A 25,323-nucleotide genomic window follows, 5' to 3' on the forward strand; every position below is an offset into this window, starting at 1 on the left:
TACAGAGTGTGGGGTCCTGCACTATCACGTTGCATGGTGCGCAGGCTCACAGCAGCCTTGAGTGGCCCGGGGAGCCTCCCCAGCCTGGAGGAGAAGAGACAGAGGTGCCAAGAGCATCCTGCCGAGACCGCCATGGGCTGGGGGCACCTTGGCCTCACCTTTCAGCTTGTCACAGAGAGGGTCTTGCCCTTTGCCATCTCTTCCTTCCTAGGCTGTGATGACCCCCAACAGGACACCCCTCAGTCTGGGTGGCCGGTTACGGCTGTGACAAGGACTCGCATCCGCACACACTGGGCTGGACGGCCCGGCAGGAACCGCGCCGACCGCCGCCCGCCCCGCCCCCACCGCCGGCACCAGGCTGGGGCTCTTAGGTTAAGTCCCCCGTTCCTCAGCCTCTGAGCAGTGTACCCGGGGCTTTTGTGGAAAGTCAGCTCGTTATGCACAGAGCAAGGGTTGTGAAAACGGTCACTTTTTAAAGGAGCACGTTGGGCTCCCATCCAGCTGGAGAAGAAACGAGGAGGGGATTCTTCAGGGCTGCGGCTTCGTCTGTGGGCTTCCAAAACAGAAGAGCAGCCGAAGCAGCCCCTTTTTGCGGACTGACAACACTGCAGGACGCCCGCACACGGAGGGCCCAGGAGTGTTTTGTGTCAGCGACGGTGGCACCCAGGATGTTAAATCGCCTGTGGAAACCTCGCCTGAACCGTGGACGAGGAGACTGTTCAATCGCGTTGCGCCACGGGGCAGCGGGAGCCTGTCTCCGGGCCGCGCCCCGCAGGACAGCAGCAGAGCGAAGCCCCCTCCGCAGTTCCACCAACCTCGCAAGGGCGCCCGCACCCACCCACCCCCAGGAGGAGTCCCTTCCGCCCTCCTGGGCCTCTCAGCCCCACCCTGCTGACCCACGTTCCCCAGAGACGTCAGGACGGGCGGGTCCTGTGCTTGCCCCCACCCCATCTGGAACCTGGTCTCCCGGACCCCAGCTCTGCGGGTCAGAGTCCACAACGGCTGGTCCACGGCGGGGGCTGCCCGCCCCCCACCCCGGGACTGTCAGGGACGAGAGGGCAGACACCCGGGGGCCGCGGGACTCTCTGAGGCTGAACTTCGCTAGAAAATCCAAGCGGGACTGAAACGGAGAGCGGGGAGAGTCCTGTCGGGGGCCTGCAGCCCCAAGCAGGCGGCCCCCGGCCCCGCCCATCGGCACAGACAAACTCGGCCCCTTCCTTGGAGGCCAAGCCCGGCTCTGAGCACGGAGAGTGCGTTCAGGTCGCAACGATCTGTGAAAGGACGCACTGGCCGATCTCATTACCTAAACGGAAGGAGGTCCTGCAGCCTCAGTAACACGCTCGCGAGCTCTCCCTGGTGTGAACGCGAGCCTCTGGCCCCCCCGCCCCTTCCAGCCGCCGCCAGCAGGCCACTGGACAGACACCCATTACTCTCAGGACTGAGACACAGGCAGCGTCTCTGCGCCAAGCCCCACTGTGACCGGGGGTGCCTGGAGGGCCGGCGCGGCAGCGCGCTCCGCAAAGCTCACCTGATGCCTTTGTTCTGGGCCAAGTTGTGAAGTGAGAGTCTGGACACCGCGGAGATGACCTGGGGGGAGAAGAAAAGATGCTGCTGTAATATCGCAAGAAGCCCGAAAGTCATCATAAAACCGTAACGCAGCGTTTCGTAGACGTCGGAAAACAGTTCACAGAACTCTTTTCATCTCGGGTTAAAAACAACCCACAGTGTAAGATGCTTCAGGCTAGACACCAGTTTTGTGCTTGTTGTGAGGAACGTGTCATTGTGGCCGTGTCGTCGTGGCGCCCTACTACTTGCTGAGGGCTGCGGCACTCCCGGTGCAGGGCCCCGGAGGGGAGCAGGCGGGGCTCACGCCCCCTTCTGCCAGCCCCCTGCACCTGCTGTTAAGCTCCTGCCGAGCCTTGTTCTCATCCAGGAAAGGGTCTGCCCCCCCCCAGGGCCACGAGCATGTCAGCAGACATCACACCGCGAAGCGTCCATCCCAGGCTGCTGCTCTGGAAGTTACCGTATGATTAATGACCACCTCTGTTCACGGCAGGTGCGCGTCCATTTCAGAGATGGGGAAACAGAGGCCTAGAGAGGCCAAGTGACTTGCCCCACATCACACAGCAGCTCGTGCACAGTGTAGACGCAAGCATCTGAGTGCAGGGCTCCCTGCTCTTCCAGGCCCTCCTCTCTATGGGTGACCATTTAATCAGAAGTTTGGCTCCCTGGGGGGGGGTCAGGCTATAGAAGGAAAACAGAAAACCCCACGTTCAGGCTGCATGACGGATCCCAGCAGGCCCTCCCCGGACTGACAGCCTTGGGGGGCTCAGGGAGGAGCAGCGGCCTGTCCCACTTCTGCTGCCCCTGCCCCTGCCCCAGCCCAGTCCCACCCCGTGTCCAGCCTCCCCCAGTCACACAGGACCTGTCCGTCTCCCAGCCTCAGAAGCCTCAACGCAGCCACCCACAGATCTTCAAAAGGACAGGCGGCACGCAGGGGGAGGCTCCACGGACGGCTGCTGGGACCCGGGAGGAGGCGAGGGCGGCGATGGATCCTGGAGCACCACACGCATGCGCGTGCGGGAGGCTGAATGAGACTCACTCCGGGAGGGACAGGGCGCCCGCCGGGCCAGATCCCACCCACCACGGAGACAGGTGCCAGCCTGGACTTTGAGAGTCCGCTGTGCGTGCAGGAGATCATCTTTGTGTGTGTGCGCGTGCGTGTCCGAGGACAAGGAACACGAACGTGGCCCACAATGACCACTTGCTAAGTTCGCCGCCACACTCTTCTGGGCACCGAGTGTCCCAGGAACTGAGCCCGACAGGCCTTGGACGCGCACCGTCCCGGCGAAGCCTCACACCCCTCCAAGGCCAGGACTGTGTGCGCGTGCGGGGAACGGGCAACTGAGGCCAGGCCACTTGCCCCAAACCCCCGCCCAGGACACAGGGCCCAGGCTTCTTTCAGGCTGCTCTCCTGACAGAAAGGTTTTCAAAGGGGGAGCAGAAAACTCCAAGCAGCGCAGAGGGGCCCTTCCTCAGCTGGCGGGACGCAGACTCAGCCACGACGCCGAGGGCTGTGTGCTGTCTTCCGGGGGGCTCTGCTCCAGGGGCCGGGACTCGCGGAAGCTACGAATCCGAGGAATGGCACGGTTCTCCTGTGTTTTCTCAGACGAGACTCAATCGGCTTATTGTGCAGCTGCCCAGCCGGGGCGCCCATACTTGAGTGCTCCAAGAGGCCTTTCATAAATAACGAGTAACTTGACTTCTGCCATTATTCTTGGCTTTTAAGGGCTCTAAATATTTAGGAAGGACAAAAATTAAAGCAATACTGCTTTATGGCCTTCTAGTTATTGGACAGAACGCTAGAAACGTTGGGGCTGAAGGGTTTGGCAACTGGAAAGCACACGAGCCAACCATCTCCTGTGCCTCCCATGGCAGACATCACCAATCAACTGCCACACTCCTCCCCAACGAGCCAGACACGGGCTTGGAAGCCTACCCGCAGAGTCTGCACAAGGCACCAGCCGCTGGGCAGCACTGGCACCGGGGCCGAGACCTGTTTGCCGACCTGGACTCAGTGCCAAGGCTGAGTTTCGCACCGGTGGAGCCCAAGACAGACAGGGGCTGCTGCAGGTGAGTGAGCAAGGTCAGGAGACAGGTCTCCGCGCCCCTGGTCCCAGCGGACAGAGCAGCTTCTCCAGCCTCAGCCCTGAGCTCTCCGCTGCTTCACTCCAGGCCACAACCTGTCACTGGCAGTTCGTGGAGGGCTCCGCTCCGGGTTCCCACGCCACACAGGGGCAGCTCCTTCCACAGGGATGGCCGCCCCAGCTCTGCCAGACGCGCCCTGTCCGTCGCGCCACCTGGGCTGCACGTCTCCTCCCGGCTGGTGTCTGCAGGGATGGAGACTCTGGGGCTGAGCACCACCCGACTCCGGCGACCCAAGCCCCAGGGCAGGGGCTGCTGGGAGCAGACGTGGGGCCCGAGAGTTGTGTGGGTCAGACGAGGGGTGGTGGCCCCCGTGAAACGTTGGGGAGCAGTGCGGCTCCCTGCAGGGGGGCGAAGCACCTCCCCGAGGCGCCTCTGGTGGGGGGTTGCCCCACCCCCAGGACACAGAGGAGCTGGGCTTCCCCGGAGACGTCGCTCTCCAGTGATGATCAAAACCCTTCCAGCCCACGGCCCTGCCCACCCCGCTGACAGCGCAAATGTCAAAGGATGACATTTTCCCACCTTTTATGTCCACTTCTCACGCATCCCTGACAATGAGTGAAAAGACACCCGCACCTGCCCCTCCTCCCCCGCCCTGCCCCCTCCTCCCTCCACACACGAACGGCTCAGAGACCCGCCGGGGCCCAGGCTGCCTCAGCGCCAGGCAAGCAAAGGAACGTGTGTGCAGGTTCGGGCAGGGGAGCACTGGGAGAAAGGTGTGCGTCTTCAGGGACCAGTCCCGCTGGGGCAGAAACGTGCACAGCCAGCTCCCCAAACCCGCGGCTGTCTGCGCTGTCCTCTCAGCTCCACCCCCGCCTCGACCATGACCTTTAATGTTGCATCTCCTTTAATACTCGGGGAAGGAGCAAGGAACAGAGTGACAGCCCAGAGGCCGGGAGGCTGGGGTGTGGGGTCTGCACCCTGGATTGCAGTCTTGGTCTGCGCTGACCCCGCGGCTCTCCACCTGGTCTGCATTCAGGAGACGCCGAGACGCCAGCGGCCAACCAGCGTCCTCACAGGCATGGGAGGGGCTCTGGCAGGCAGACCCCCAGGCCCACCGCAAAGCCTTCGACAGAGGCCAGGCGACTCGGCCTCAAGACAGGGTGCCCGGCTTCTCCTCACGCTCGACTGTCTTGTTCACGTTCAAAGCCCCTCCTTGTCCTGGGAAAGCTCTCCAAGGTGAGAGCTTTCCACTTCATCCCTCACGTGCTGGACGCAGCCATCGGCAGCGCACCCTTTCCGGCCCTGCTGGCGTGAGCCTGCCCTGGGACACGGGTCTGTGCAGACGGATTCCGGGGGCTCCTCCCCCAGGGGCCCCCAGCAGAGCTGTGTGCCGGGGGTGGGGCTGGGGACCAGAGCAGGTCTGGGCTGCAGCCGGGGGCCTGCTGGGCGGGGGTGGGACGAGCCCAGGCAGTCCTGGGTGGAAGTTGGCCTCCCCCAGCCCCCCGCCTGTGCCACGGGGAGCAGGCTGCCTCTCCCGTGTGCCTCTGCGGGGTTCGGTGGCAGCAGGTGCTCGGAACAGCTCCCAGAAGGGGGTTTTGCACAACCAGGGCAGCAAGCAGATGCAGCCTCGCCACCCCGCTTACTCGAAAAACACACAGGAAGCGGGAAGCGCCTGCTTCGAGCTCCAGGCTCACGTGCTTGTTAGGATTTAAAGATCAGGACGAGGGCTGGAAGGGCAGACAGAGACCAGAGGCGGAGGGAGAGGTGGAGGGGCAGAGAGCGAGGGAATCCTTGACTTTAAAAAGCAGCATCGTTCGGGGGTCTCCTGGGGAGGCAGGGAGGGTAGCCCAAGGCCTCTGGGCAGCTCTGCAGCCGCCGCCCCTTTGCTGGAGCCTCTGCTGAAACCTGCGGGAAGCAGCTGGACAGCAGCCGTGCAGGGCTGGCCCCCGCGGGCGGAGGCAGCTCGGGGCTGCTGGCCCGGCCCACCCTCCTCTGCTCAGGTCCCTGGGCTGCGGGAGGCCCAGCCACGACCAGACAGCCACCTGCCCAGCAAGGGCTATAACTCAGGTGAGGGCTCACCCCCTGCCTCTCCTGGGCAGAGTTTGCAAACTGCAGGAGCTGACCCACTGGTGGGGCATTAACTCACAAAGGGTCCTAATGGCATTTTTTTTTAATCAAGTAAGACGGGATGGGAAGAAAAAGGATGCGATGGGAAGGGTTGGGAAGGGATGGGACAGGACGGGACGGAATGGGATGAGATGGGATGGGGTGGGATGGGGTGGGGTTGGGTGGGGTGGGATGGGATGAGAAGGGGATGGGATGGGATGGGATGGGATGCGGTGGGGTGGGAAGGGATGGGATGAGATGAGATGGGATGGGATGGGGTGGAGTGGGGTGGGGTGGGATGGGATGGGATGGGATGGGGTGGAGTGGGGTGGGATGGGATGGGATGGGATGGGATGGGAAGGGACGGGGTGGGATGGGATGGGACGGGAAGGGACGGGGTGGGATGAGATTGGATGGAGTAGGGTGGAGTGGGACAGGAAGGGATGAGATACAACAAGACAAATAATACCAGAGAAAAGAAGTAAATTAAATATTATTTCATGAAACTTCTGTTTCAGTATAGAGGACACAGATGATTTTAGCTTCTCTGAACTAATCACTCAACAAGCGTTTCACGCACCCTCCTAAGTGCAGGCACTGTGTAGCCAGGACGTGACAGACACAGGGCCAGATACAGGGGCACTTGGCCCCTCCATAAGCTAAGCGCCATCTCAGAGCTCTAAGAGCCCCAGGAGGCTCCCTCCCACGAGATGGGCAGGGCTGCAATTGTGGCCCCATTTTACAGACAGGGAATCTGAGGCCCACGACCCACGGATGTGCTCGAGCTCACAGTCAGCCGTGACTCTGAGAGGGGAAACTTCCGTTACCCACCCCACTGTACCTTTGGGGGGTGGTCTGTGACAAATGTCCTCCAGCCTCCACACCCCTCTCTTTCCCTACAGGGTGGGCAGAGGCCGTGGTTCCTGGGGCTCCATGCAGAGCGCCTCAGGCATCCCAGGCAATGGACACATTTCATGTCCCACATTCAGCTTTTCCAAGCTCTTCTGGAGCTGGCATCACATTTGACCTTCAAAACCAGGCTCTGAGCTGCCTCTTCTCATTTCACAGATGAGAAAAACCGCAGCTCACCAAGTTTATATGATGGGCTTAAGTCAAAGAGTGACTTTAATTAGAACGCTCAAAGAACGTCTCAGGATATGGGTGAGTAGGTGGATGGGCAGACGAACAGACAGGCAGATGGGTGGGTGAACGGTGGATGGATGGTGGATGGTAGGTTGGATGGATGGATGGACAGATGGGTGGACAAATGGATGAATGGATGGGCAGATGGACAGACAGCATCAGCAGCAAAGGTGCCAATGGGAGCCTGCCTCGCGATCCCCGCTTCTTAATTACCAGAACACGAGCTACCATTCACTTAGCCCTGACCAAGTGTTAAGAGCTGGGATCAGCACGACAGTCATTTCCCCATGTGTCACTCCTCCCCCAGCTCTCCATTTATGAGACGGGGACACGGGGCTAGAGAGAGCAAGGACTTGCCCAGGTCACCAGCCGTCAGGGTTGCCCTGGGAACTGATGGTGCGTTACCCACCCTGAGCTTCTGTCCGCTGCGCCACACACCACGCGGGAGCCTGCAGTGTGCGACGGACCCCGCACCCCACCTGGATCACCTCGCCCCACTTCTCCTGCGGTTAATGAGGTCCACCCAGTGGACGGCAGCAGACGTCAAGCAGGCCACTTGCAGGCCTGGCTCATGAGACCTCCCCTCTCCTGGAGGAGGGCGGGGCTCACAAGCCCTACATTAAAGGTGGCAGAGCTGCCACCAGCCTGGGCCCCAGACGGTCTGCACGGAGCAGAGGCCACACATGCACGCACTCTGCCCACCGGGAACCGCCTTGAACGGATCCACCACCTCCCGTGAAAGCCCTCACAGCCCAGATCTTGTCACAGCAGCCTTGCTGTCACCACAAAGCACATCGCTCTGCACTGCAGCTCGGAACGGGAACCTCAGAACGGCCAGAAGTGATCGGGGAAGAACAGAGATGGATACAAGTCGGCCTTGGAAAGCGCCAGGCTCCTGGGTGCTGGCAACAAGGCGCCCAATTGCCAGTCAGCGGGCAAGGGGACGAGTCCGCCAGCCCCGCCTCCCCGCCCTCATCAGCAATCATTCAGCAGGAAGAGCGCAGACCAGGAAGACGTCCTTATCAGACAGGACCAGCATCGGGAAACACAGGCAGCTCCACGAGCCAAACGGGAAGATTACCAAACCCATTTAAAGACGTTGCCCCGGAAACTCGCCTACCTGCCGGGGAAATCTGCAGCCACCTCCGCTGCATGTTTAGAAGCAAATCGTTGCTTTCCCCAGCTCGGCCCGCGTGGCCCTTGGTTTTTTTCTCTTCTCACCTCGGAGAACAAGGTCACAAAACCTGCGCTGTTGCCTTTGGAATGACAAGTGGCCGGCGAGGAATGATTCATTATGAATCACATGCAGCCCCAGCTCGGGTTCAAGCTCTGCCTCACGGAGAAGCCGGGAAACAAAAGTGACTGGGGGACCGGCCACCTCTCAGCCATCACCTTCTGCACGGCGGCGCCACGGTACCTGATGGATGGGGTTTTCCCTCGAGGGAGCCGAAAGGATGCAGAGAAACCGGAGGGAGCTGGACCCCAGACCCCAAGACAGCAAAACGGCAAAATGAAAAATGCCACTCAGCAGAGCCAGGCGACCTGTGACAGCCTCGAAGGGGGCAGCACTTGGAGGGAGGGTCTGAGCTTGAAAGCGATTTAGGAGGAAAGAAAAAGGCTGAAAAAGTCTACGACCCGCTCAGAATCGGCCCAGTGCTCCTTCCTGCCCCGAAACTGGGCTTCGGTGAGATCTGAAACAGTACCCCAAACACAGCTGCGCTCCCTCACTCAGTGGGACCCTCACAGGCAGGGGGAGGAGGCCACCCCGAGCCTCGGGCACCAGCAGCCTGATCTTCAAGCCCCGTACCCTGTGGGTGGTGGCATCTGGGGCGCGGACAGATGAACAGACGAAGGCCAACATGGAGGGATCCCCGAGCCCCGCTCGCTCCTGGGCCCCTGACGGCAGCTTCGCACCCCTCTGCCCCCAGGGCAGCCAGCATCGCACACGCCCTCGGCTCTCTCTGTGCAAGGGTCCCGCTGTCTCCACAGCCACCCACCCGGGGACAGCACTGCTCACCCTTGCAAGTTGAGAAAAGGGAAGCTCAGCGACGTACGGGGACACGAGCGAGGTCTCACAGCTAGGGGTGGGGACGCCCGAGCCTGGCTCCTAAACCATGAAGGAGGCCCCACAAGAGCAAGGACGCTGAGTGTCTGTCTCAGCCACCCCCCCGGCCCCGACCTCACCCGAGGCGGGGTGGTCAGGACAGATGCGGGCTGCGTCCTGGCTCTGCCCCACCCCTCCGGCCTCAACTTCCTACTGGGAATGAAGGCTGAGACTCCGGTCTGGCGTTCCCATGGCTCAGATCATGTCTGACAGTACCGTCATGGTGCACAGGGCAGATCCAAAGGGCAGGGGGAGCCCCTGGAGGAGGGGGCCGGGATGTCAGAGCTGTGAACCGCCCAGGGCCAGGGGCGTGGGGAAGTGGACTGGACACGGCCCAGGGCCTTGGAGACCCAGGTGCCCACTACATTAAGCCCAGGACGGGAGATGGTGCGAGGGCAGGGGCCAGCCCCAGTTCCACCCTGAGTTCTCTGATCCCAGCACCCCACCTTCTCTGTGCCTCCGAGGCTGTGTTGGCTGGAGAGCTGAGATTTAATTTCCCCTCCTTCGTGACACCCCTGGGAGAGCTGGTAGAGAGGGCCTGACCCCGCTCCTTGGCACCACCCCCTTCCCACTGCCGCCAGCTAAGGTGCCAGCTGCCCCGGCCAGTGTGGGAGGGTGGCGACCCAGCCTCTGACACCTCCGGAGGAGAAGGAAGCCCAGGGCCCAGCCAGGGCAGGAAAGGCCGGGGGAGGCACTCCGTACACCATGGGAACCAGGAGAGGAGAAGCTGGAAGGGAGGCTGGACCCAGGTGGCCTCGTGGACCCAGCGAGGGGCCGGGTACAGACGGAGCACCGGAGCAGTGCGCCCCTCCAGGAAGCCTCCCAGAGGGGGCTCGAGGCCCCTTCAACAGACAGAGTCCGTGGCTCATGGAGGGAGACAGGTGCGGGCGGAAGGGAAGGCGCACGACCCTGACCGGGCTCGTCTGTACATGCCTACGCTGGGCTGGCCTCGCAACAGGCGTATTTTAAATACCTGTGATTCCCAGCAAAGCAGCAGAGAGGCCCGGACCCAGACAGGACCGGCCTCTGCCTACGAACACGCTCCGGCGGGCGAGAAGAAAGCTGCGTCCACCCTGAGCGATGCCAGGACCGGGCGGTCTCAGGAGCCGCTGCGCGCCGGCCGCCTACGGTCCCAGGACTGGGACGGGACCAGGTGCGGCCTGCACTTCAGCGGCTGCCAGTCAGGAAGGCTGGCAGGATCGGCCAGGGAAGCTTAAAATCCTTGGTGGAAGGAGCTTAGCGACCCTCCGGCCCACATTCTTCAATCTGCAGGTGGGAGGCCTAAAGTCCACCTAAGGGGATGTAAGGGATGTGCGAAGGCCGCCGCTGACTTCCAGGCAGGCCCAGTCTGGCCGGCAGGGATGCCGGGAGAGCCCCGCTGGCCGGCCTCGCTGACGACCGCGGCCAGCGGCTGGCAGGCCTCCCCTCGCCCAGCCTTCACCAGGCTTACCCCGCCTCAGTCCCTCACAGCCCCCTCCCTCCGTGAGACCCTCGTGCTGCTCTTCCCTTTCACAGACGAGCGACTGAGGCGCGGGGCGGGGGGTGACGCACGGGTGGCGCGTGCTGGGCAGAGGGGGACCAGCTCACCCCTCGGGCTGCGGGCTCCCAGACCCTCTCCCGGCCCTGCTGCAGAAAGGCCGCTCGCCCCCACCCCTGGTCTGAGGCCAGCAGACAGCAGAACAGCAGATCACACTTCCCGCCTCCAGGCCTAGGAGCAGGCTTGCCCAGTGAGGCCCTGCGGCTCCCGGAGGCCAGGAAGCCCATCCACCCGCAGCAGAGACTCTGGGGGCAGCTGGATGGGCCGCGCCCCGGCCACTCACTGTCTGCGAACGCAGCTCACTCATTCACCCTGACACGCCCACCCTCCTCCCTGTGCTCACAGCGGGGACGGGGCTGCTGCTGGAGGGGAGCAAGGCTGGGCCCCCCCCCCACCTGGCAGGTAAGAGGCGGATGCAGGTGTGTCCACACCTCAAGCCCAGCTGCAGACCAGCAGGACGTGGCTCCTGTGGACCCGACGCGAGGCCGTGATCCGAGACGCAGGTCTGCCGCCCAGCGGGGTGAGCCACTGCGCCGCAGGTTCAAGGACCCCAGGGCAGCACCAGACGCCCCGCCCAGGCCTGCGAGGCCGACACGCCCCACAGAGCCGCACGGGGCAGGGCAGGAAGGGACCCGGGCCCACGCGGAGACCTCGCCCTCTCCAGGAGGCCCCCGCCGCACTCTTCCCTTCCCTCTTTCTGGTGGTGGAGACGGCGAACCAGGAGTCCGGACAGGAGGCGTTTACACAGCCTGCCCCCACCCCAGCCACACCTGGCTCTGCTGTTACATCAATTCCTGCGGCGCCTGGGTGGTCTGACCCCATCACAGTCCTATGGGGTCAGGACCAACATCCCCATTTTCCAGGTGAGGAAACTGAGACCCCGACAGGGGACCTCACTTACCAGGGACCAACGGTAAGAGGCGGCTCCGGGCTGTCTGACCCCAAGCCCTTCCTAAGAGGTGTCTTCTGTCTTTTCACTGAGGAGTGACATGCCTCCCCCTCAGACTTATAAGAAGTTGCAGAGAAACAGGGAGTGGATTCTGTTCACCACCCACCCCGCACCCTCGAACTGCAGCTGGGGACACCGGGTGCCGGGACAGTGGCAGTCCCCCAGCACACAGTCCAGAGGATGCCAGGCCACACTCCCCAGAGGCTGGGACACACCCACTCCCCCAGGCAACCTGGCAATGCTGCTGAGTGTCAGCTCAGGAGCGGAGCTCAGAGCACCACACCAAGCAGCAGCCTCCTTGATTGAGCCGACACGCAAGTGAGCCTTGAGCCCTGACCCCGAGCCTGAGCCTGAGCCCTGACCCCGAGCCTGACCCCTGACCCCAAGCCTGAGCCCTGACCCCGAGCCTGAGCCCTGACCCTAAGCCTGAGCCTGAGCCCTGACCCCGAGCCTGACCCCTGACCCCGAGCCTGACCCCGAGCCTGAGCCTGACCCCGAGCCTGAGCCCTGACAGTGAGCCCGGCACTGGGCCCACCGCCTCACTGAATCCTGAACTGTCCAATGAGGTGACTGTTGCAGTGCCCTTGTCAGAGGAAGAGACAGGGTCAGAGTGGTCACCTACATGCAGTGGTAGAGAAGGCTGAGAACTGGGATGGTCTGATTGGCGCCTCAGCCTCTGGTCTGAGCCTCACCCGGAAATCCCCCAGCCCCCCTCCACCAGCCCCCCTCCACCGGCCTCAGCATTTCTGGCTCATGGGCTCCAGGCTGAGCGTCCTCCATTTGTCAAACTCCCGGCTTGCTAATGGGGGCGAGGTGACAGCAGTCATTACCTGGAGAGGGCCGATGGATTTCAGAGCTGCCTCACTGCCCTCCCTGATTAATGGCCATTTTAACGGGAAGGGGAACAAAAATTGTGTCTCTTTACTGCGGCAATAATTTTTCAATATACACACTTATCTCTGAAGCGATGACTGAGGAACTCGGTTATTAACTGCAAGCACAACCCCGCTCACTGAGCGGCGTGAATCTCTCCTCTGCTGGATCAGCCCTCGCCTACTCCTCGCACCTGCCTGACGCCAGCGCCGGGGAGGGCCTGAGGAGCCCCGCGGTATTTTCTCCACTCTCTCCCTGGAGCTTCTGATGATGAAGGAGGGTGTGGCTCTCCGGCCCTTGCTCCTGGTGCAGGGAGGAGCCCAGCCTGTGCTGTGTTCGCAGGCTCCCAGCTCTGCTGACATCTCTGCTGACAAACCGGGGAAGGGGAACAAGGATATCAGGTTCAACCGCCGGCACTGTAGCAGCCTCGAATCTGCATGAGGATGGCCTGGAGCAGCTCCACAAATTACAGGACCAAGCGGCAAATCCAAGCATTTTAATGGCTGGGTGGGTGTTTCTGGAAAGGTCTGACAGCAGCTGAGCATTAAGAAAGGTCGTTCCGAGTCTGAGTGATGGGGGTCCCCACCCACCCCCAGCCAAGGAGCTGGTACTCAGTGCAGCTGAGTCCCTGACACCTCACCAGAGAAATGGAGGTGATACAGACCCACACGGTTGAGAAGGTGTACCCGCTCTGCGGAGTCGCCATCACAGTCACAGTCATCATCTCTGCCCCTCCGGGGGGACAGCCTCCACTTCCCCCACCTCCAAGTCTCCTGTGGGTGTCACCGGACAGCGGTCACCCTTCACTGTGGACTGAACATTTGTGCCAGTTCATACACTGAAGCCCTAACCCCCGACGTGACTGCCTTTGGAGGTGATGAGGTCATGAAGGTGGAGCCTCATGAAAAGGATTAATGCCCTTAGAAGAACAGACCTGGGTGAGGGAGGAGCGCAGTGGTAGAGCATGTGCTTGGCGTACGCGAGGTCCTGGGTTCAATCCCCAGTGCCTCTGTTAAGGGAAAAAATTAAAATTACAAATTAAAAAGAACAGACTGAAGAGAGGTGGTCTCTCTCTCTCTGTCTCTTCAACACATGAAGACACAGCAAGAAAGCAGCCCTCTGCCAAGCAGGGAGAGAGCCCCCAGCAGAAGCTGACCACGTAGGGACTCTGATCTCAGACTTCCAGCAGCCAGAGATGTGAGACATACGTGTCCTGTTTCAGCCACCCGGTCTACAGCATGTCTGTCACAGCGCCCTGAGCTGACAGGACCACCCTAAGAGGCGGGCCTGCAGACCCTGCCCCCGCCAGCCAGGGAAAAACCTCCCAGGAACACACCTCGGGGAGGGGGCACCCCCAGCAGCAGCCGCACCACACTGCCCACAGCGGGGGGCCCTCGTTCTTGCGGGGGTGGGGGGTGTCCAAAGGCAGGGGCGGGAGGAGCCAAGGGCAGTGGCTGATCCCTGGGTGTGGGGCACCCGCCCTCCCTGCTCAGACATCGCGGGATTCAGCCTCTGGCCCCTGCAGGAGGGAGCAGGGGTGGGGGGCTCTGCCACCCATCCCAGGGTCCCTGTGGTTCAGCCGTGGAAGCGGGGCAGAGCGCCAGGTTTGGCGTCACTAACCCAGCTCTGTATCCAGCTAGGAACTGTCCCCGCCATCTCGGCAACACCCTAAGCCCTGGCGGTCCCAGGCCCTCATCTGTAACGTGGGGTTGACAGTCGGCTGGGGACTCGCCCTTCCTCACCTCAGCAGTGTTCAAGGAGTAGCTGGGACATGCCAAGCACTGCGCTAGGGACAACAGACCAGAGGTGGCTGCTCAACATGACAGGGACAAGACAGGGGGTGGGGAGAGGATGGCATCAGGGAAGGCCTCCTGGAGGAGGTGCCACTCAACCTAAGTAAGACCCGAGGGATGAACAGGAGTCCGCTGGGTGTCAGAGTGCCAGCATACACGCAGCAGGCTCACCACAAATGAAGGCAACCTTCCCACAGGGTGGCCTCGGGGTCGGGCCCAGGGCCCTGCCTCACCGAGCACCTGACACCACACACGGCCCACGAAGAACCTCTCTCCTTCCCGAAGCAGTGTCAGCCCACGAGTCCCTGCTGCCTGGCATCTGCAAGCCCCCTTTGTGCCAAGGAAGCCCGCGCAGGAAGGCAGTCTGAAGTGGTTTCCCCCTGCGCACTGTGACTGGGGAAAGAGACGGAAAACAGCCACGGACAAAGCTCCGGATCGCTTCCCGAAGAGCAGTACCATCTCAATTCCTGCTTAAGCCTGGCCCATCACGGTGGATTTTCTTCCTACCTCAGGTAGGGTCCAGCGATGCGTTTGGGGGGAGGGGAAGGCAGAGCCTCTGCCTGGGGAGGGCAGCCGAGGGACGAGCCACCCGCACCCCTGGCCGCACGAGGGCCACGGCCGGGAAGAGCACGAGGCACGCTGTCTCCGGGAGGAATCTAGTCTGTAAAACAGCGAAAAGGGGGCTGCCAACTGTCCCAGCCCCGAGGAGCCCGAGGGCACCAGACGGTCACTTGTCATGTGGGGCCTTGATGGGGTCCCGGGACAGAGGACACTGCGGAAAACGAGGGAAATGTGAAGCCAGCACGTCCACGCTGGCTGATCAATTACCGCCGTGCCCCACACTAACGCAGATGCCGGCACTGAAGGGAGGCTGGGTGCGGGGGACGGGAGCTCTGCAGCATCTTCTCTGTTCCTCTGTAAACCCAACATGTCCTAAAAACAGCATCTATTTAAGGGGGGCTGCCCTGGGGTTGTGCAGGGGTGGGCAGCCCGCCCGGTGCCCCCGTCTGTCATCCCTCCAGGTCGCTGACCTTAGAACTGACGGGAGGCAGATGAGAACTCTGAGCCTGGGTCGCTACAGGTCCCCCGCGCAGGTGTCAGTGCTCAGACGCTCCAGTGACCAGAGCCGCAGCTCCACCCACAGAGGGGCTGTGGCAGATGCTGAGGGGTCACGCCTCCCCCGTGTCACCAAGCGGCCCCGTGTGGCCGAGCCGGGCCCTGAACCCCGACTGGCAGGCTTTTCCCGCCAGCCGCGCAGCTGTAAGAATTACGCTGCCAGCAAAGCACCTCCAGGACACCAGGCTCCAGACACAGAGGGACGCAGACGTCCAGAGGCCTGAACCCTTGTCTGCTGGTGGCTGGACACAGCTGACCCCTGACAAGGCCCTTCCTCTCGTGCTCTGGGTTGTTCTCTATCCACGAGGATCCTCCCCAGGAGGAGGATGGAAGGGACCCACCAGCTCCGGAACCCCGAGAACACAGCCCCCCGTCGGGGGCCCCGCTGACAGTCCGGTGACGGGGACTTGGTTCTCAGAACCAGGCTCCACGGGTTCGAGTCCCGTCATGAGCCTTCTAAGGCTCGCCAGCGTCTCCTTAAACGGTCTTCCCCGGAGCACCAGCAGGGACAGCAGGTGGACACGGGGACGGAGGGGCCTTGACTCCTTGACCAGCCTCCCCGGAACCCCCACCCCAGGCCCACAGCCCACAGCAGGGACTGCGGGGAAGGGGGGACCCAGAGAAAGAGCCCACAGCTCGGGGAGCCCCCAGCAGCCCCCAAGGTTTCCAGGTCCTCCCTAGCACAGCTACCGCCAAAATGTATAATTCAACATTCTGTATTTTCATCCCAGACTGGAATTAATTATCTAATGTCCTATCAAAAGCAGTTCTGTCCTCTGCACGGATCCTGATGTGGCACTTCCTCCCCAGCCCCGGCTGGCATCACAGCACAGCCAGGGAGGCCGGTCAGGCCTCCAAGCCGGCATTTGCTGAGCACCTACTATGTGCCTGGCCGACTCTGCTCGCTGGCACAGAGCCAGACCAGAGTCGCGATGTCATGTCTGGTGCTTGGCGGGTGCCCAGGGAGCATCATCTGCGGTTACCAGGGAGGGCCCCAAGATTTCAACCTATCCTGAACTAACTCTGATCACTGAGGATGCGTCACGGAAAAGAGAGTGCAAGGAGGATACAGGAGTAGAAAGTGGTGGTGGTGCGGGACACTCTGGGTAAGACGGAGGGGAAGGCCTCTCCAAGGACATTCACATAGTTAACGTGCCACCAGCAAGGACCTTGGTCCTCCCCTGCAGGCCCTCTGCCTGGCTGCCCAGCCCTCTCCTTCCCTCTCTGGCTCAGCTGGGCCACGCCCTCCTCTAGGCACAACTCAGGGCGATCTGCCCTCCTTTCCTTTGCCGCAGTCCCCACTGCTCCCTGCTGTCTGCACCTCCCGCCCATTCACTTGCATCCTTGCTCGGCCTCTCTAGGTGTGAAATGTCGGAGATGTGGCTGCACTTGGCAACTGCTCAGGACCAGGTAAGGGGCTGGGACTTAACCAAGGGATCGTGGCAAGAAAGGTCCTGGAGGGGAGGAGGCCATAGCACATTAGAAAGACACAGGGCAAGGCCGGCCTCGGGTGCCTGCCACAAGGGGGGCTCCTCCACCCCACCCTGCACCCCCTCACTCAGCCCAATGGCAGAGGCCTTGTCATCACAGCCCCCCAAGGGTGGCCCAGCTGGTGCTCGGCACAAAGGACAGGTCACCAGAATATGTTGCTGTTACAGCCAACTGAGGTCTGTACTGGGTTTAAGGGTCCCCCCAAAATTCACATCCTTCCCAAGGCCTCAGAATGTGACCTATGCAGAAAAAGGGGCCACTGCAGGTGTGTATGGTGGGCCCTTCATCCAAGGTGGCTGCTGTCCTTGTAAGAAGAGAACCAGAGACACCTGGAGAGGAGGAGCCACGTGGCCACGGAAGCAGAGCTGGGAGCAATGTGGCCACAAGCCAGCAACACCTGGCATCACCAGAAGCTAGAAGAGGCTGGAAGGACCTGCCCCCCGCCCCCGCAGAGCCCTGGAGGGAGCATGGCCCCACCTACACCTTGAATCCAGGCTTCTGGCCTCAGAACCAGCAGGGATGGACTTGCTGTTGTAAGCACCTGGTGTGTGGTCCTTGTCACAGCAGCCACAGGACACTGACGCAGGCTGGAGGTCACAGACACCGGTCCAGGGTTGAGGGCGCTCAGCCCTTCAGAGCAGACCGACCCCTGAATGCTCGGGAATTACAGCGCCTGACCCAAGGCGACGCTCCAGGGCCGGGGGCCCCCGCAGCAGAGGGCAGCCAGCCACCGAGGCAGGGCTCCCTGAGGAGGCAAGAGCCCAACAGCCCAAGAGGACAACGATGGCTTCATCCAGGAATGAGACAGGGCTGGCGCATCACGACGGCCCGGAACACAGACTCAGTTTTTCCCAGAGGCCCCTGCCTGGCACCCGGGGTTCCAGAGGGGGCTGCACATCCACCTGTGCTGGGCCTGACCCTACAACGACCCCCAGCAACAATCTCCTGCAGCTCCATCCCTGGGCCCCGCCCCTCCCCCTCTCTGATGCATGCCTCTGAGTCACAGGGAGGGATGACCCGAGGCTGCAAAAGCCCGGATGCCCCGCGCACAGCTCCTCGAGCAGGTGGACCCTGCATCGTGGCTCCCCTAATGATTCTGAGAGTCCCGGCAGGTGACAGCGACACCCTGCACAAAGTCCAGACCAGGGCTGGCGAGATGGCCTGTGGCTGCCCCGGGGAAGAGGTGAGGGGTGGTGCCAACGTGGGGACAGCGCAGCGGGAAGCAGGGGCTCACAGCAGGGCCGGCGGTGACCTGCCGGGGAAGCTCAAGCACGTGAAGATGAATAGGAACATACTGAAACAATGTGAAGACGAGGACAACCACTCTGCTGATCCCATGCTGTCCCCACAGGGCGGATGGGCCGCCTTCGAGAGGCGGGCTGCAGCTTGGGGAGGTGACCGCCCCGTCACGGGAGGCGTGCAAGAAGCTGGCTCTGGCTCTGCACAGGCAATCAGACCAGAAGGCTTCCCAGATCCAGGGCCGCTCCGGAGGTCAAGTGTACCGCAAAACCCTCCCCGACGACCGACAGCTTCGCCTACACGGACTCCAGCAGCTCTCCTGATGGAGCAGAGGGACTTCAAAATGAACGGCAAGCATTCAGGGCACTAACACTAAGATAAGATAACACCACACACACACACACACACACACACACACACACACACACACACGGGCATGCACACACTTGACAAGCCACCTGGACAAGGTCACACGCATCGATGATGTGCCGCCTCCTCCTGCCGCCCCCCACGCTCCACTGTCCCTCCGCCGGGAACGCTCTCACCTGCCTCCTGCCTGACCTCAGCCTCCTCCCAAGTGCCCTCAAAGGTCACTCATCCAGAAGCACTTCCTTCTGCTCCCTGGGCCTTGCTGGAGCCGCCGCCTGGCTGGGCCCTGTCCACTGTGCGGCCTGATCGGGGCGGCAACTCCCACTGTGGAGCGTGGCAGGAACTCCCAGGGCGCCCAGCAGACGCTGGCCACGTGCTGTCTCTCCACCCGGGTTACCGGGCTGGGTTGACTTTGTGAAAACTCATCAAGCTGCCCACTTCCGACAGATGCTTGTTTTGTTACATGCGGGACACTTCGATGAAAATTTACATGAAAAAACAAACCTTTCAGCTTTACACCTAGAGCCCAGAGACATTTAATCAGCTTTAGTCATTCAGAACCACACAGCTGGAAGCCTCCGGGTGAGGCTCAGTGAGAACAGAATGCACACGAAGGGAACTCCCAGAGGGGAGCAGGTGGGACCCCCAGGGACACCTGGGCCCTGTCCTGGGTCTGCATCAGCCCCCTGTCCCCGCTTCCAGCCCAGCCACCATGAGCGCGAGGGGGCCCACACAGCGGGGGTGCAGGGCTGTCCCCAGCTCACCCCGGCCTGTAAGTCCTCCCAGGAGGGCCCGTTCACTCCACCTGCGGCACGCGGGCGGACAGGCAGAGTGTGGACGACTTGGACCCGGGAGGCCTCTCCAGGGCTGGGAAGGCACAATCCATATTCAACAAAACCTGCGAATCTTTTCTGAAGCGGTGGCTTCGCTGGCTCCAGAGCATCCTGTGATTCTTCCAAACCTCTGAGCACATTCAACTGGGAGAGGGGTGGTGGGAAGCGCATGGGGCCATCTGCTCGGCCCGCATGCAGACCTGCGCCACCCGCCCTGGCTTCTCCAGCAATTTCAAGGTGCATGTGCTCAGGTGTCCCTGTCACAGGGGTGAGCAGGGACCTGGGTTTCTCCTTAATTCCTAAATGAGGCTTGATCTGAGGACTCCAACTCGCCGACGCTTCCCTTGAGCCCACTGTGCACTCACGAGGGCTTCAATCACGCACCTCGGGGAGCGGATGGTTACTACTCACACTGCACACCAGCGCCCAGCCCAGCTCGTGCGTCCCATGGGGGCAGGTGAGGCGTGACCTCGGGGCAGCCCTGCTCCCAAGGCGTGGCCCCAAGTGACAGGCGACATTCCCTGTGCCCCCGACCCTGTCCCCCCGCAGCCATCCGACAGCTCTGAAGTGAAGGGCCTCCTCAAGCCCATCGCCCCGTGAAGTGCAGAAGCCCCGAGGTGGAGACAAGCCCGCGCTCCACGCTGCCCCCGGCTCACGTGGCCCAGTGGGGCTGCCCGGAAGCGCCCCCGCTCCCCTCTGGGCCAGAGGGAGCACAGCCACTGGTTCAGCCCCCGCCGTGGGCGCCAGGCCGTGACAACGCAGCTCAGGTGCTCAAAGCTCAGGCACCGCTCTCCACTACCTTGGGGACCCACCATTGCCATGACTCTGCTGGACGATGAGACGAACCTTCTGTTTCAAATATCAGAAGAGCGCACACAGGAGGCTGAGCAGCATGGGCGGTGGGGCACAGAGCGGCCCAGAGAAGAGAGAGAGAAACCAGTGAAGGCCAAGGGGAGGGCAGGATGGGGGCGCACCCATCCTCCACAAAGAGCCAGCAGGTGAGACCCAGTGATTCTGTGCCAAACCCCAGGGGCCGTTTTAGTGTGTTTTGTCCGGATCAGCTCTCATGGTCCCCGGCACATCTCTGCTCCAAGACTTCTCGGTCTGTCTGCTGTGCCAGGAATGTGGAGTGGCCCCGTCCCAGGGAGCCCTGGTGTGACCTCATGGGGATTCGGGGGCCGGAGGGGGGCCTCTCGGCACAGCCAACTACACCTCCAAGCAGGACCCCCACAGTCCAGGCTGAGAGCTGGAAGACTGTCCCCAGGCCCCCAGGTCAACTTTTACATCGAGAGACACTTGGTTCAACATCCGACCCTGTCTGCAGGCCTGGCTGTGCGTGCAGCCATCACGGGACACCCCCTGACCCCGGACAAGCCCAGGCTCTCACCCCCAGGTCCCTACAGCAAGACCCACGCCCCACGCGTCACTCCACAGCCCAGCCCATGACACAGCCTGTGGGGTGAGCCCCATGGGAACCGGGCAGGGGGATTCAGCCCAGGGCTTAGATCAACACAACCAACTGCTCCTCGCCAGCATCGGGGGGAGGATGAAGGCGTGGGCACTGCATGCAGGCTGCGGGGCGGGGGTGCTGGGGGCCAGCACTGGGGCCCAAGTGAGGGACTGGAACCAGCCCCCGCTCTGCACGGGGCACAGTGCCCGCCCAGCACCCGCCCAGGTCCGGGCACCAAAGGAGACTCTAGCAAAGGGCTTTGCACACTAGGAGCCCTTGCGTTGGTGCTGATGCGTGTAACTCCCACCGGACACGCAGTCTCATCTCCACGTCGGACCTCGCGCAGGACCCTCTACAGTTAGTCACCAGACCTACAGGAGCGTCGTGGTGCCACCAGCAGCAGCAGGACGGAGCGTTCACCACGTGGGCACGCACAAGTGCACCCCCCACCACCAGCCTGAGTCCAGAGGGCACCCCGTTCTGTGGCTCTCTCCTGGGCAACCAGCCGCATAGTGGTCTCTGATGGGAGGGCTCCCCCGGGCACAGCCCTGGAACACCGCCCCCCAGGAGCAAAGGCCTCGAGGGGTCGGGCCTGGTACGAGGTCTAATCCTGAAGCCTCAGGAGCAAGTGGGCATCCACGGGCCCTCCCACCCTAGGAGCCATCGGCACCCAGAGAACACGCACCTCCAGAGGCCACCCCCCCTCCTCTCTCTGATGGTCCCATCAAAGGATTCCCTGTGAAGGGGAGGAGCCAGCCTGCCCGCCCCCACCGCCCCCGCTGCCCCCTGGCCGTGACTCAGGCAGCTGATCACATCCTGCCTCAGTTTCCCGGTCTACTGAAAGAAGGCCCATGGGCATAATCAGTGCCTGTTTCCCTGGTCACTGTGGAAACTGAAGGAGCACACTGGACATGGAGGGGGCCCACTGCCTGCAGGAGGAAGTATGTTTAAGGGTCCGCCCCGTCAGCAGGGAGCTGTCGTGAATTCCCAGTCCCCCCCAGGTGAAGCTAAGAGGCCCTTATGAATGATGCAGCGAAAACCCCAACCAAAGGCAGGACCTGGCAGAACCCGCGACTGCTTGGGGGGGCGCGGCATTTGGCACCCAGCACCCACCTGCCTGCGGGCCTCCACATACCAGGCTGGGCCTCGCACACTGTAGAGGACTCCTTGAGCCTCTGAGCCACCGAGCCACCCACCCCCTCAGGAGGCATGGCGATGACCCCCCCACAAGACAGACAGCAAACTAAGCCAGAGAAGGCCCGGCCACAGCCCCAGGTCGCTGTGTAGCAAGGCCGAGGGGCCTGAGACTCTGGCCTGCAGAGGCCGCACCTGCGATCTGCACCCTACTCTCCCGCTGCTCCGTGCAGAGGGCTCCCCTTCCCAAGCCAGGCCCTTGGACCCCGAGGGAGGCATGGCCCAGAGGGCAGGACTTTCCTCCCAGATCACAGACAGGACCGCTCTTGGCAGGACAAAGGCAGGACTGAGGCCTCAAGAGACCGGTCTGCCCCCTCTGCAGCAGTAGGGTGCTTCCTGGTGGGGGTAGTAGCCCCGGGTGGGGCCCAGAGAGCCAGCGGGCAGCAGCCTGGCACGGCCCAGGACAGCAGTGCACTGTCACAAGCCATGCCCTCCTTCGTGGTGGGGCAGGGCGGGTGGGGGGCCATCTGCTGGGCCCGCTCAGTGGGAAGTGACCTCTCCACCCTGATGGAGTCCTCAGAGATTCCCTGCAAAAACTAATTGCCTGGAAGCATAAATAACACGGCCCAGGGATGGGGTGGGGGTGGGGCCACCGAGGCCACACAGGCCCCCAAATGGGGAACAAAGCAGACCTCAGCTGCTCCGAGCCACCCACCCGCTGCTCCCAGGGAGGGGGGGGCCCAAGAGGAAGCCAGGCTTTCAGAGATGTGGACAGCTGGGCCCAGGGAACTCTCTGGGTCCTATGAACCCACCTCTCTGGAAAAAGTAATTACCGGCCAGCAGCCCCCTGCCCCAGCAGACCCCCTACCAGCCTCAGGACACACACGGGCCCCACGCTCATCCCAGGAGGTGCTGCGAGGACTCCGGCACCCTCCTGGATGCCCCGGCACCCACGGACAGCAGGAAGGAGTGTGGGGCTCGGGGGAGCCAGCCACAGCCACAGGGACGACAGTGCTCATCACAGCCGGCCGCCAGCCCGTCTCAGTTTCTCGCAGTGTCCCCATAACCCCTGGGTGAGCCCCCATCCTGTTGAAAGATGAGGGACGGAGGCCCGGAGGGGAGGTGACTGCCAGAGGTCCTGCTGGCTGTGGAGGCGACAGAGCATCCCAGCCACGCGGGGACGCCCGGCTCCCTGCCCAGCACGGCCCCGGACGCAGGTGGGAGGGGAAGGCAAGTGCTGGATGAGCCACCTGCCCCCGATGGAGAGAGAGAGAGTCCCTCTGAAGCAGAACAATGAACAACACACTTGGAGCGAAAGCAGCCTTTTCCAGGGGCCCCACTCAGGTGAGCTGCAGGGAAAACCCAGCCGCGGTGGGCACACCCCACACCCGCCACGCCCGGCTCCAACGAGGAAGGTGCGGGGTGAGGGGGGCAGGTCGGACCTGGGCTCGGGCCCCGGCTGCTCAGCCCTCCGTGAATCAGGGTCCCACTCGTGAAGGGATGAACCCGCCAGGGAGACACCCTGAGGTCTGATCCGGCTCCCCATTCCCACGCCCGCCCAGGGGATGTCTGTCTGGGTGCCCCGGACAGTCCTGGGCAAGGGCCCTCGGTCAGCCTGGCCAGAACCCCTGCCCCCTGCCTCCTCATAGCAGCTTGCCTGCTCGCCCGGCTCACGGCCCTCCCTCACGCCCAAGCCGCGTCCAGCGTCGAGCCCAGCGCGACACCAGCGTCACTGTCCCCCACTGCAGCAGCCCCGACCACAGTCTGCTTTCAGCTCCATACGACCGCCCAGGTCTGGTTTTCCTGCACACGCCAGTGCCACGGAACTTACACCTCAAAACGGCTGGAAGGCAAATTCTGTGTGGATCTCACCACAAGTAAAACAAAACAAAACAAAACAGCCGCTGGGAGCGAGGACGCAGCGGCAGCACCTTCTGGACGTCGTCGGCTCTTTAGCGCCAGCCCCCCCACCCGGGCCGGGCGGTCCCCCCAGGCACTTCCCACAGGAACCCGCACGCGCTCCCCGGCGGCGTTCACACCCGGGGCCCGGCCTCGCCGCGGCCGCACGAGGCGCACGTCCTCCGGAGGGCCAAAGCCAGCAATCCCGGGTCTCACCCCAGCCAGCGTCACAGGCCTGAGCTAAACGACTTGTTCCAAGGGCGTCACCCATCAGCGGGCTTCCGCGTACTTAACACCTTGAATCCAGACCCAGAGAGGCTGCCATTAGCAAGATTAATTGTCTGCACGCACTATTTAATTCTTCCCGCTCTGCAGAAGCAAAAGTGACACATCTCCCAATTAGAGGGCGGGGGCCCCGTGAGACGGCCAGTCACTCAGGAGGACGACACGTCATCGCCGCTTACACGGAGTGTCCGTCAAGGACATCCCTGCCGGGCACCATGCAAGGCTCAGGCCTGAGAGCCCCTTGGGCGTCGGCGGCGGGGGGGCACGCAGGGACTCGACCTCCAGGAGAAGTCCCACCGCTGACCTTCTCCAGGTAAGATGGGTCAGGGGACAGAAGGGACGCGGACGCCTCAGCCATCATCTATTCCTTTGCTTCAACTTGGGAAGTTGAGGCCCAGAGAGGCCGGGCGCTGCCCAGGGTCATGCCCGTGAAACCACGGACAAGAGGCTGGAACAAATGTCACGTGACCCTGGACAAGTCACCTCCCATCTCGTGGCCCAGGTTCCTCATCCAGGAAATTAGAATCAGCACGGCCCCCGCCCCAGACGGAGTGCTGAGGACCGAAGGGGCTCGGAGACATGGTGCCCAGCTCTCTGCTCACAAGGTCATTCACTCAGAAAAGTGTGTTCTCTTGTGTCTCCCCTGGCCCTGCTGAGACCTGGTCGGGCTTCCCGAATGTGACGGCGCCCTGCTGACGCTCCACAGGTCGACATGGATACAAGGCCGGGGACCCCGCAGCGTCTGCCCAGGAGGCGTCGGATCTGCAAGATGAGTACTTCCCGTGAATGACACAGGACTCAGAGGGGCCACTACTGGGACGACCCACCAGCTACCATCCTCGCAGGGGAAGGGGATGCGGACCCGGCATGGGACGAGCAAAGATAACTGACAGCACCCGGGCGCACGTCCCTGTGGAGGGCGATCGGCGGGCACTGTGGGGGGCCTGGGCCCACGAGGGAGGCGTGGCAGCCCTGCACACCCACGGGGCGTGGGGCTCTGCACCTGGGAGAGGTCTTAGGGGCAGAAACTGGGGCGTGAGCCAAAGATAGAGCCCAGGTGACGGTTCCAGCTGGGGAGTCAGGCAGGCATGGCCTCGAACCCAGCCTCGCGCGGTCACACAGAGCAGTCTGCGCCTGGGCCTCCGCACCTGTGATAAAGGGCTGATGGCACCCACCTCCCACCAGCCGCCGGGACTCAAGGAGTAATGTCTGCAGTGGGCCCAGCAGTGCACACACACTGTGGTTCCTGGCCCGTGATCTGATTGCTTCTCTTCAAGAACAGCAGAAGGGAAAAAACCCAAGAGGAGGGAATGGGACCTTAGCTGTCCCCACATGTGGCAAAGTCTCCTAGCCG

The 25,323-nt window shown here is 62.6% G+C and overlaps 1 protein-coding gene across 3 annotated transcripts in view; it reads right to left on the reverse strand.

Annotated features, from left to right (window-relative positions):
- Window positions 1-25,323, reverse strand: part of VAV2 (vav guanine nucleotide exchange factor 2) — a 168,079-nt gene that overhangs the window by 72,902 nt on the left and 69,854 nt on the right. For all 3 annotated transcript variants that reach the window (XM_072960499.1, XM_072960498.1, XM_072960497.1), the window contains exon 3: window positions 1,529-1,587. In XM_072960499.1, coding sequence (XP_072816600.1) covers window positions 1,529-1,587 — 59 coding nt within the window. The remainder of the gene's footprint in view (window positions 1-1,528; window positions 1,588-25,323) is intronic.

The sequence above is a fragment of the Vicugna pacos genome, chromosome 4, assembly GCF_048564905.1.
Source record: "Vicugna pacos chromosome 4, VicPac4, whole genome shotgun sequence".
Lineage (NCBI taxonomy): Eukaryota > Metazoa > Chordata > Mammalia > Artiodactyla > Camelidae > Vicugna > Vicugna pacos.